The sequence below is a fragment of the Rhinatrema bivittatum genome, chromosome 5, assembly GCF_901001135.1.
Source record: "Rhinatrema bivittatum chromosome 5, aRhiBiv1.1, whole genome shotgun sequence".
In the NCBI taxonomy this organism is placed as follows: Eukaryota; Metazoa; Chordata; class Amphibia; order Gymnophiona; family Rhinatrematidae; genus Rhinatrema; species Rhinatrema bivittatum.
The window spans coordinates 83,765,262-83,778,686 of record NC_042619.1 but is presented as its reverse complement, the minus strand read 5'-3'; the positions used below and the strand labels follow the sequence as shown (position 1 = coordinate 83,778,686).

General features: G+C 43.2%; 1 protein-coding gene across 2 annotated transcripts in view; it reads left to right on the top strand.

Moving 5' to 3' along the window:
- The window catches only part of SKA3 (spindle and kinetochore associated complex subunit 3), a 132,926-nt gene that overhangs the window by 14,572 nt on the left and 104,929 nt on the right, over positions 1–13,425 (top strand). For both annotated transcript variants that reach the window (XM_029602529.1, XM_029602530.1), the window contains exons 3-4: positions 8,394–8,467; positions 9,890–10,055. In XM_029602529.1, coding sequence (XP_029458389.1) covers positions 8,394–8,467; positions 9,890–10,055 — 240 coding nt within the window. The remainder of the gene's footprint in view (positions 1–8,393; positions 8,468–9,889; positions 10,056–13,425) is intronic.

The following is a 13,425-nucleotide window of genomic DNA, read 5'->3' as shown; positions in this document are numbered from 1 at the left end:
CTGGCTGCTGTTTGGACGGGGGAGTTCCTTGCGTCCCTGGATCTCATGGAGGCTTATTCCGATACAGCTATGTCACCAGAGGTTTCTACGCTTCAAGGTCTTGTGACAATGCTTCAAGGTCTTGGGACAACACTTCCAGTTTCAGGCCCTTCCATTTGGTCTGGCGACGGCTCCTCGAACTTTCACCAAAGTAATGGTGGTGGTAGCAGCCTTCCTTCGCAAGCAGGGGATCCTGGTCCATCCATACCTGGACAACTGGCTGATTCGCGCCAAGACCAGGGAGGACTGTGAAAGATCTGTTTGCATGGTGATGTTCACCTTGAGATCGCTTGGATGGGTCATCAGTCTTCAGAAGAGTCACCTGGAACCCACCCAAGAGCTGACCTATTTGGGAGCCCGTTTCGATACCTTGCGAGGCAGAGTCTGGCGTCAGACCGGGTAGCCAGGTTGCAGAGCCAGATACAGGCGCTTCTTCTCAGACAAACACCCATTGTGTGGCATCATCTGCAAGTGCTGGGATCCATGGCGTAGGATTTATCCTACGCACTACTACATGCTAAACGATCAAAACTCCATGCGAACTCACCACCAGGGGAAGATCATAAATCTCTGGATGATTTTGGCTGTAAGGTATATCATTCCTCCATGCTGGCCATAAAGATACAACATAAACGATAGCAACCAAATTCTGCTTTTCTGTTGATGCTGCGTTTGTGTTCAATAATGCATTTATTGAATGGTCTAATGGTTTTTCCAATATATAATTTATTGCAGGGACACTGTATGACATATACTACACCCTTACTTTTACAGTTAGTAAATGTTTTAAGTTTAAACACTCTTATCTGATCCTGGAATAATGATACTGCTTGTTTTTAAATTGACTTCACAAACGGAACAACATCCACACGGTCGATGTCCAGGGTCTTATATCCAAACTTCTGTGCAGTGCTAATGTGGACGAAGAGACAAATTCTTTAATATTCCTCTCTCTTTTGTTTGCTATCATTAAGTCTTTGTTCTTAAAACAGGATAATAATTGCAATATAGGCCAATGTTTTTTTTAGAATTCGAATAATTTGTGCAGACAATTGAGTGAAAGTTAGAGGGCACACTATGCGATCTACAGTTTTCCTTTTCTTTATATATCAGTAAGTCTTGTCTATCTACTAAAGAGCTTTTTTCAAAACCAGCTATAATATGTCTTTTAGGATATGATTTTTCCAAGAATCTTGTACCCATTTTTTTGGATCTAACAGGGAACGTGTGATCATCGCTACATAATTTTTTCAGCCTTAAAAATTGTGAATACAGCAAATTTTTTTTGTAGAGCCTTGTTATGACAGCTAGTGTAACGTAGAAATTTGTATAAGTGGGTTTACGATAAATATCAGTAATAAAACGAACCATTTTTAAAAGAAACTAAAACATCTAAAAACAGGATTTGTGCATCACTAAAATTCATACAGAATTTGAGATTGCAATCCAGAGTATTAATCCAATTAAAAAATTGGTTCAAAGTATCTGAGTCACCTTTCCATACTATAAAAATATCGTCTATGTAGCGTTTCCATAATAAAAATATTATTTTTCAATCTGTGTTCTAATAAAAACGATTTTTCAAATCTTGCTAACATATAAGTTAGCGACTGAAGGTCCACATTAGCACTGCACAAAAGTTTGGATATAAGACCCCCTGGACATCGACCGTGTGGATGTTGTTCAGTTTGTGAAGTCAATTTAAAAACAAGCAGTATCATTATTCCAGGATCAGATGAGAAGAGTGTTTAAACTTAAAACATTTACTAATTGTAAAAGTAAGGGTGTAGTATATGTCATACAGTGTCCCTGCAATAAATTATATATTGGAAAAAACATTAGACCATTCAATAAATGCATTATTGAACACACAAGCAGCATCAACAGAAAAGCAGAATCTAAACCTCTGGTCACTCACGCATTACTAATGAACCATAAGTTTTAATGATTTTAAATTCTGTGTGCTACACCAACCTGTCCCAAATCCACGAGGAGGAGACTTAGATAAACTGCTACTCCAATTAGAACAGAAGTACATTTTTGAGTTTAATACCATTGAACCCTATGGTTTAAATTTAGAAGTTGATTATTTGGTTTTCCTGTAATTTTACATTACTTGGTTTCATGGATGATTTTACCGTTTTTTAAGGACATTTCTTTAGATGTATTTTTTTATATTTTTCCAATTATTTATTATTATATTTATTTACTTTTTCAGCTGTGTTTATGGTTGTACATTCACTCATATCTGCATTTTCTAATTCATTTATATGTTTGGCTCTTACAAGCCTACGTATCTTTTGTTTAGCCATTTATATGCCCCGGTTTTGGTTCAGTTCGTAGTTTATTTTCATTTTGCTTTTTCACCCTATGCTTTTTGACTATGCCATCTGCCCATACAACATATATGCTTATTTATTTCTTTGGTTTTCACACGTGTATTTATTTTAGTAATTTTGTATTAATGTAATTTTTTATTTTTTAATTCCATATATTAGCCATATACATATCTGCCTGGTTTTTTGCTTTCCGTTGTAATGTGTAATCATGTTTCACTAGGCATTTATTGTTAAACATTTATATAAATTGTTCTAAACTCCGCAGTATGTTTCTTGATATAACAATATAGTCCCCTGGGAAACTGCTTTTTAGAGATGTCACGCAGCTGTGACTGCTTTGATTCACAGATAGTATGCCGTTGTTTAGATTTATTCGATTTCAATAGTGTGGAAAAATTTGTACTAAGTTATGCTTTTTATATTTTATAACATTCCCATTCCCATTATTTTCTATACTTATCAATCCATTCAAGTCATATACAGTTTGTTAATTTTGGTTGCTAGGCTATTTGAACACTCCGGTCTATGGTACAAAGGGAGTAGATACGGGCAAAAATGGTCACGCCCATTCAATTTGACAGCAATTTTGGCATGGTTTTCAGCGTTTTAAGCCCACGACACTCAGTTAGGGGTTTCTGTTCCGTTGAGAAGGAGACAAGCGCCTAGCGTCACTTTGTTTTGAGTAAGTTGTCAGGTTCTACTGTTATGGTCTACCATTATTAGTTCAACTCTAGACTGGAGTTGTTTCCAAATGCTCACGTTTGTTCTCCACCCTTCTAGCATTCATCATTTCATTTAACTTTCTTAGGTTGGATTTTTGTGACTGCTTACTGTTGGTTATGCATAGCGGTAGGTTTGCTCATATGTATCCGCTTAGAGCTCCCATATTTTTACAACTATTTTTGGTCGGTCTTCACATTTTGCGTTTTTTATAAATAGTTTGAGACAGTCATTCATTCATTTATCTAGCTCGGCTGTTATTTATGTGTAGCCATCACGCCTACTATTCATAGTGATATCTAATCTGACGGGACTCAAAGTGCCTCCAGTTATTATTACATTAGTTCTTTTGGATTAATTTCGGAGCAGGAGACCAGTGTGTTGTTTTTCATAAGTAACGTATCAGTTTTTTCAGTTTCCATCTTTAATTTTTCCTCTCTTCCCCCATCCTTTTCACACTGTAATGGCTTTATAAATCGTTGGTATATTTTTTGATTGTAAAGTCATACACCCTCAGTCAGGTTTGTTCTACCCTTTCCTCTCCTTTGATATGTTTTTTTTTTTTTGGATACTGTTTCCTATTCAATTTTGCCAGCTTGTTCTTTATTCCTTAGTCCATACGCCTACAACTTTGTGTGACAACAGACTCGGCGCGGTTTACAGTGCATTGAAAATCACTTTGATAACTATATTATCGCTTCACAGAAGATCACTTATGCTGGCGTGATACAGTTCCAAGTAAGATTGATTGATTGTTTAATTACATCCGGCATTTGTAGATACTATTCCAGCTCAAATCTCTCTCATTTATATTAATGCCATCGGCACTACTAAATTACATATCCTTTTCTTTTTTCACCAGTTGTGTATTTGTTTTTTGTTTGGTTTTCCATCTTCACTTAGGTTGTGAGAGCCTCTTTTATATGCATGCGTCTGTATATGCATGCGGTATTTACAGTTTTTATATTCAGACAGACATGAGCTTTCACAAAAATACTACATTATGTAATCAAGATTGGCATTCTGTTCATTTTGTATTATATTTTTATAGTGCACAGCTTTTTTGAAAATGTAAATGTTTCATTCCATTTGTTATCATGTGATTGTCTTTATGATTTCATTTTTGATTTTTTTTTTTTTTTTTTTAAATGTATTCGTTATTTGTGTATTGTAGCCCCTGAGGGGGTGAAACTCAGCCTGAGTCGGGCGTTTCAATATTGTTTAATCATTCTCCTAATAAAGAAGTTCAACGGACATTACTTGGCATCTATCGTTTGTGTTGCCTACACGGCTTTCCTAGATAGTCTTCCTCCTTGTTTTATCAACCCACGAGGATATAAAACACCATCAATTTTACGTAATACAATATCTCTTTGAATGTCTACAGAGATTACGTCCAGTATGTGTGGCTTCTTACCGCAACCATTCACAGGACATGGAGGAGGGTATCCGACCACTTACGCTGTTTCGGTTTATGAGTCATTTGAATCATTGGCTCGATCCTCAGCGACTGCAATAGCAGCACGTCGCATGACGTGGTTAAGAGCTAGTTCCATAAGGGACAACGTCCACGACAAGTTGGTAGATATTCCTTGTCTGGGAGACAATCTATTTAGTAACAAATTTAGTGAGACAGTTACCCTTCTAAAGGAGCAGAATATGGCAGTTCAATCTCTGACTTCATCAGATCCGCATCCTTCTTCTAAGAGATTTTATCCTTCATACAGAAGAAGATCTTGTGCACGGGCACCTTTCAGGCCATATAATACTTATAGATCTCAGTGTTATCCCAATCAGCGTTACCAACCACAATCTCAACCTTCATGTGGACAACCTTGCAACCACTGCATCCAAAACCAACTCCAGCAGCACCACCAAAATAAACTGTCTTTTGAGTTTACCCAGAGCCACCCCCACCGCACTACATAGGGGGCCGCCTTCAGCATTTTTATTGCCAGCTGGACAGCGATTACTTCAGACCGCTGGGTGCTAAACATCATAAAAGAAGGTACAGATTAAATTTGCAAACTCTTCCCACACTTCCTCAATTTCCCCTCTCAAGAACACATCAAAACATTCAACAGACCTACAGGAACAATTAGTCACTCTACAGTTGCAGAACTCAATTCGAGTAATCCCAAACTCATTAAAAAAACCAATGGTTTTACTCCCCATATTTTCTCATTCCAAAGAAATCGGGAGGTCTTCGACGAATCTTAGATTTGCGAAACCTCAACAAACACATTCAAAAAGAAAAATTCAAGATGACATCTCTCAAAAGCATTCTACCCCTTCTGCAACCCAACGACTGGCTATGCTCCATAGGACCTGAAGGATGCTTATTCCCATATACCCATGCACCCTTCCTCCTGGCAGTACCTTTGTTTCCAAGTTCAGACAATCATTACCAATTCAAGGTCCTACCCTTTGGCCTTTCCTCAACCCCGAGGGTGTTCACAAAATGCTTAGCGGTGGCGGTGGCTCATTGCCAACAGCTCTCGATACAGATATTTCCCTATCTCGACGACTGGCTCTTGGTAGCTTCAGAGCTGACTACATTAAAGACTCATGCGTTCCAAACAATCAATTTTCTTCAGAAGCTGGGATTCATAATCAATTACGAAAAATCCCATCTCCAACCAACTCAAGTTCTACAGTTTATTGGAGCTCTCATCAACACGGTACATCAGAGGGTGTACCTACCACATGACAGGATACAAACGCTGTCTTCTCTGGCTCAGCGACTATTCAATCAATCGCATGCATCGGCACGACAAATTCTTCAACTGTTGGGTCATATGGCAGCGACCATACACGTAGTCCCATATACAAGACTCCACATGCATTGTCTACAATGGGGACTCAAGAACAAATGGTCACAGTTCTGGCAACCACTATCAACCAGAGTACGCCTCACCAGACAAATGCGTACAGACATTCAATGGTGGATGAACACCAACCACCTGCACTCGAGCACCGCTTCAGCGGCCTCATCATCAGGTCACTCTCACCACGGATGCTTCCAGGAGGGGCTGGGGAGCCCATCTAAACAACTTAAAGACTCAGGGACGTTGGTCTCTTCGGGTATCCAACCTTCAAATCAATCTCCTCGAATTTCGAGCCATTTGGAAGTCACTTCAAACCTTCTCGGCCCAGCTTCAGGGACAACATATCATGGTGTACACAGATAATCAAGTAGCCATGTTTTATATAAACAAAGAAGGAGGGTCAGGTTCCTGGATTCTCTGTTGAGAAGCGCTTCGCATACTGACGTGGGCAATATCCAACCAAGTCTCGATACAAGCCACGCACCTTCCTGGTCTAGACAACGTAACAGCGGATCACCTCAGCAGAATTTTCCACCCACACGAATGGACCTTGAACCGGGATGGTAGTGTCCAACATATTCCATCAGTGGGGTTTTCCAACTATGGATCTGTTCGCCACAGAGAGCAACTGACAAACTCAGGCATTTTTGCTCCATCTACCAAAGCAAACTTCGTCACGCTCCAGATGCTTTTCCTCATACCATGGACGGAGGGCCTACTTTATGCTTACCCTCCAATTCCGCTCATATCAAAAACGATACAAATATGCATCAGAGATGCAGCGGACATGATACTCATAGCCCCATCCTGGCCAAGAAAACCATGGTACGTATCTCAAACGACTATCCATTCGCCCACCAATTCTACTGGAAAACCATCCCCAACTTCTAACTCAGGAAGGGGGATCTCTTCTTCATCCAATGCATCAATCCCTCCATCTGACAGCATGGAGATTGAAAGACACGTACTAAATTACCTGGGACTATCATCTCATCTTGAGGATGTTCTCATTGAATCCAGGAAACCGTTCACCAGGCGCAACTATGCCGGGAAATGGCGTCGATACTCCGAATGGTACAAACCAAAGAATCTAGACCCTTTCTCTACAACGATAATGCATCTTCCGGAATATCTCCATACTCTTTTCACAGCGGGTCTCGCATACGCCTCTGTGTACATGCAGCCTTCCACCGTACTCACAATGGACTACCCATTTCCAACTACCCTTTAATCTCCAGATTCCTGCGTGGTATTCTACATCTGAGACCACCGGTCACAAAGCTGCCGGTACCATGGAATCTCAATATCATACTGGAACAGCTAATGCTACCTCCTTTTGAACCTCTAGACGCCTGTCATGTCAAATACCTTACTTGGAAAACAGTATTCTTGGTGGCGGTAACATCAGCACGGAGAGTAAGTGAACTACAAGCCTTGGTTCACTACTCCCCGTACTTAGAATTCTTTCATAACAAGGTCACCCTTCGACCTCATCCGGCCTTCCTTCCTAAAGTGGTATCTGCGTTTCATATCAACCAGTCCATTACTCTTCCAATTTTCAAGCCAAAACCTCATCAGAACGACAGAGATAAGCTTTTCCACACCTTAGACTGTAAAAAAGCATTGGCTTATTACAAACAGAGAACTCATTCGGAATCCAGGCCATCTCAGCTGTTCCTCTCCTTTAATCCAAACTCTCCTAACCAACCTGTCTCCAAGAGGACTCTGGCTAGTTGGTTGTCCCAATGCATTACCTTTTGCTAGAATAAGCAAAATCTGCCATTGTATACGAGACCAAAAGCACGCCAAATTAGAGCAACTGCAACGTCAGTCGCCTACTATTAAAACGTTTCGCTGATGAACATTGCAAAGCAGCAACTTGGTCTTCTCTACACACTTTCACAGTGCCACTACTGTTTGCAACAGCAGAGGTCTTCTGATGCAGCCATGGGTTCGGCCATCCTGTCAACCATGGCACAAAAATAAGACTGTCTACCATTTCAGAATTCAAGGGTGGCGTCCTGACCTACACAACAAAACACATGGACACCACCCGGGAGCTTGGGACTCCCAGACAGCATGGCTAATTCAGCCTGCTTTCGCTGGGAAAAAGCAAGTTTGCTTACCGTAAACGGTGTTTCCGTAGATAGCAGGATGAATTAGCCATGTGATCCGTCCCTCCTCCCTAGACAGTCTGCACACACACTACATATACCTTTATTTTTCTATACACTTCTTGCTTTGTTACAAGAGACTGAGGTAAACCAGGCAATCGCGCGGGAACCTCATCGTGCAGCCGCGATGAACAGACAGCATGGCTAATTCATCCTGCTATCTACGGAAACACCGTTTACGGTAAGCAAACTTGCTTATATGCAGCTGATTCATAACATGAAATGAAAATATGAAGCTGAACTTGAATTGGAGATTTTTCATATTATGGAGATCTTTCTCTATTTTTCACCAGACTTGGATGGCTATGAAGATGAATGCCCAATGAGAGTCCTGCATGATCTGCATTCAGAAATCAAGGCCATGAAGGTACTGTTTTTAATCCAATTTAATTCTTTCCCTGTTTACAGGATGCCTTTTAATTTGTACAGATATGGTAATTCTGGTCTTTAATTTCAGGTAAACCTGAAGAAGTATTTGACTGTTCTTCCTTTTATGTAATGTTAAGCCATTCATTAACCTATTCGGTTTCTTAAAATTAACCTCACATAAACTTTTTTTTTTTTTTTTTTTACAATTACAGTAAATATCTAAGGAAAATTGTTAGCAATGCATACATTAGTGATCTGTTATTTTTGTCAGTAGTAGTAAATAGTTTCACTTAGTATCCTGCAGCAATCTGTGTACTTGGCATCATTAGAAAATCTCTCATAAATTTAATGAAATAGGAGCATATGCATCTTGATTGTGTTGAGCTGCAGGGAAAACATACAATAAAGCTATCCAGCTTTTATTCCAAAGGCTTGGTTCATACAAGGATGTTCCTAAAGGGATTCTCTGTGGCTAAAAGGATGTTTGCCCACAGAGAAGGTCCCTTCTGAAAATCCCCTCTCCCCTCAGTTTATTTTCAACTCTCTGGGCATACTTCCCAGTAGGAAGTTTGCACCTGCAAATTCTATAGGTATCCATGTTCCCCTCACCAGTTGAAAATCGACTTGTGGGAACCAAGTCTCTGCAGACCTGCAACCTCTGTGGGGAGGCTGAAAATTGACTTCAAACAGTATAAAATTGCATATTTGGTAAAAAATCTAGTACTTTTTTTTTTTTTTTTGCTTCATTTTCTTTGAGTATAAGACCATCTGTCTGCCCTGTTTAGTGTGTGTTGTTTTGTTTTTAAAGCACTTTTGTTAGCTATCTCAGCAGGATGGCAAACTTGTTTCCATCTGCTTAAATCCTGAAGACTGACACTTAACTGGCAGTCCCAAAGAGATATGTAATATGTCACAGGGAAATCATTGGCTTAACAGTAAATATATATAGGGACTTTTGTTTTCAGTTTTTTTTTAATTTTTCTCCAGAGTTTATCATTGTTTGTTACAATGAACAAAAATGGGAGAACTAGTGGGGAAAAAGTCATTTTTCCACTGCTTTTTCTCTCATGTTTGTTTATAATAAATACTGATGAATTCCAGGGAAAAATAAAATTAAAAAAAAATGAAGGTCCCTAAATATATAATATTGCCTTCTGCTTTTGTTGCACCTTACTCTACTCATTTTATAGTAATCTTCCATCAATCTGTTTGCTTATATAGCGCTAGAGTTTGTATGAGATGCTTTGGATAATTTTGCCATATGAAAGAACAAGAAGTATTGTTAACATTCATATTTGTGAAATTCCCTAATACTTACTGTACATATTTTGATGACAAATTTGTATTGCTAAAGTGATTTCTAATTTTAATGGAATTTCAGTGAACCTAAGCTAAAATCCATGTTTTATTGTCCCCAAAGGGAAGCATTCAAACCACTACTGATCAAACACATTCAAAAGGAGAAGAAATTGCTGAATTCCTCAGGGCCTGTAAAGTACTAAAACAAAAAACTACAGTGGACCTTGAAAATATAAAAAATATTTTTGAAAAATATGGATATAAAACCCTTCCTATGGAAAATCTAGGTAATATATTCTATTTTTGTGGTGTTAATGAGTTGAATTTACAATTTACTAAATTTTTTTCATTCCTGTACATACCTGGATCAGTCCAGACACCTGGGTTTTGCCTCCCCTCCAGCAGATGGAGACAGAAGTTCTTTCAAAACAACCCTGCCATACATACCAACGTGCCACCCACAGTCCCTCAATCTTACTCTGTCTCCAGCAAATGGCAGATGTGCAAAACCCACAGTCTCTTCTGATTCCCTGATTGCTGCAAGTTGTTAGAGGAGGAGTGTAGTCAGGGTTAAGTTTGGATAATTAGGGAGCTGTATCTTTAAGTTTAAAAAAAAAAAAGTTCAAAACAGAAAGTAAGTCCTGTTGCCGTCAGCGGTTCTGAGAGCCTCCCAGGGGGTTTCTAGGTCCTAAGGGGAAACCCTCCCTGGTTGAGGCCGCTGCTAAGGGTCGAGGACCCTGCTCTTGAGTTTCAGCAGCGTCGGGGCGATACCGGGGAGCCTGGCTCACTCACTCCCACAGGAGCAGGACCTGTTTTCTCCAGAACCTGGGACAGCGAACGGCAAGTTTGCAGTTTTTCTTTTAAAAAAAAAAAAAAAGTTTTTTTTTTTTTCCTTGTGCGTACTGACTCTCCAGGACTTTGGCTGGGTTTACCGGGGGGGCTGTGCGGCAGACTTCTCATTTTATTTTGCTGTTTTCAGGGATTTCTAGGCGGGCCTGCGATGCCTCGGGGCTCCTCCTGCTGCGCTCACGGTTTTCGCGGGAAGGCCTCTTCTCGGAGTGTGTGCAGGGGGGCGAGGGACCCTCCATTGCGTTCCGGGGGGGGGGGGTCGCAGTCAGGCTCCGCGTTCAGCAGCGCATGCAGGGCCGAGTGATGTATTGGCAGTGGACCTGTTCCCACTGAGCACGGGAATGGAAACCATTTTTAACTCCTTTCGAGCGGCCACGCAGGCAGCAATGGGGGAGGGGATTTTACCCCTCGCTCTCCCCACAACAAATTCCTGCGGGGGGGGGGGGGGGGCGCTCCTGCAGGGGCAGCCTCTCCTGTACACGAGTATAGCCCTGAGAGGGCTACTGATTCCTCATCAGAATCATCGTTTTCCTTTGAATTTGTATTACTTATGCACAAGGCATTTAAAGCAAAAAAGGTAGGGAGAAAGCAGGCAGCTGAGAAGCTTTTGCTGTAGCTGCACACCCGGAGGACGCGGAAGAGAGACAGGTCCATGGGGGGATCTGACCTGCCTAAGGGTAAGAGGCCCTTAAGGTCCATACTGGCGGGGACAGATACAGATTCTATGTCTCGGGATGAGCAGGATCTATAGGTTAAGCCCTGGGGGAAAAGGGGGGGGGGACTGACGGAGGCGCAGATCCACAGCATGATTCAAGCAGAGGCTCTCAGGCGATGGAAGGTGACGATCCAAAGGTGGTTCATCTGTTTAAGAAGGATGAGCTGTCTCCACTTATTCTGGCCATCCTGCAGGAACTAAGATTAGAGACTCCGCCGGTGGAGTCCCGGCTGGGAGCTATGGATCCTGTCTTGCTGGGCCTCAGGGTCCTACAGTTTCCTTTCCTTCCATTTCTCAGTGATGGATCTCCTGTTCAGAGAATGGGACACCTCTGATTTGGGGCTGAAGGTAAGTAAAGCGATGGACAAGCTCTATCCTCTTCCGGAGGATGCATTTGAGCTGCTGCGAGTTCCTAATGTGGATTCAGCGGTGTCTGCTGTTACGAAAAAATCCACTTTCCCTGTACGTACCCGGATCAGTCCAGACTCCTGGGTTTGGCGCCCCCCCCCCCCCCTAGCAGATGGAGACAGAAGTTTACAAACAAAAACTCCGCCTATATCTAGGCTGGTGCCACCTACAGTCCGGCAGTATTCTTCTGTCTCCTAGCAGGTGGAGAGGGTGCCAAACCTACAGTCTGTGCTGAGGCCTAGATTTAGGTGGTAGTTAGTGTGTAAAAAAAAAAAAAAAAAAAAAAGGAAGAGAAAACAGTATGAGAGTAGGAAGCCGACGGATTGGGGTTCGGACCGCAGAGGCTTGCCTGCTGGTCACCGAGCCTGCCTTCCAGAGGGTAGTGAGGTCCTGAGGGGACCATCCCCTCTGGTTGAGGCCGCTGTTACATGGGGGAGCTCCACTGTCAGCATCTATCAGGGCTGGGTGTGACACCGGGGTGCCCGGTTCCCTCTCCCCAGCTGGACCCGGACCTGATCTACCGGTAACTGTGTCTGTGTGTTTAAAAAAAAAAAAAAAAAGTACTGCCTGTTTTTCTTCTTTTGTCTGTGCCTCTTCTCTCCTGTCCTGTTCCTGTGGGGGGGGAGGTAGAGGACCGCCGTCGCTGGGGAGATCTTTTCTTTTTTGTACTGTGCCTACCCTTTTTCCTCGTCGGGGCCGCGATGCCGTGGAGAGCTGCATGTCAGGCCTGCGGGTCCGCAGCCATGCGGCTGTCAAGGGACAGCCTGTGTTCGTCATGCGTTTCCGGCGGGGAGGGGGTTCCGCGACACTGGCAGGGTCCCAGGACAGCAGGCAGGTACGCGCCGGTCCCGAGGTCGGCAGGCCGGCGATTAGTGCGGGGCCGGCTTTGGGGATGCCAGGTCCGGGCGCCATTTTGTTTTCTTCGCCGGCAGGAACGGCAGCCATCTTAGGTCCAAGGGAAGCCGCGGCAGGCGTGTTGCCGGCGTGTGAAGGGAAGGACGACACTCCGCCGAGGTTATCCCTGCAGCGGGGGGGTCCCAAGGGGGACAGTCGGACTCGTCCTTTGGGTCCACGTTTGTTCTGCTTATGCATAAGGCCTTCAAGGCCTGTAGATGGGCCAAGAAGAGGGCATGGGAGACCTCCACTCCGGATTCGGGGCCTCAGGCAGAGAAAAGGTCCAAGCCAGGTCCGGGGTCGGAGGGCCAGAGTAGGGCTTGACCAGTCCGGTCCTCTGTTCCCAGGGGGGAGCTGGAATCGGACACGGATGAGCCGGAGGACCTGTCCGGGGATATAGAGCTTCCATCCCAGCCCCCGAGGGGGGTTGATGGGGACGGAGACCAAGGGGCCTCGGGTTCCCGAGGTGCCCATGCTACCGAGGGGGATGACCCGAAGGTGATCCGTTTATTTCGGAAGGAGGAGCTGGAACCTCTTATCCTGGAAATTCTGGGGGAATTAGGGATCCAGGTGCCGCAGGAGGAGTCCCGGCTCGGAGTAACGGATCCGGTCGTTTTGGGTCTCCGGGGGCCTCCTTCAGCCTTCCCTTTGCATTTTTCTGCCTCGGATTTGCTGTTTAAGGATTGGGACACTCCGGATTTGGGGCTGAAGGTGGCGAAGGCGATGGATAAACTCTATCCCTTACCGGAGGACGCCCTGGACATGCTGCGCATGCTGATGATAGACTCGGC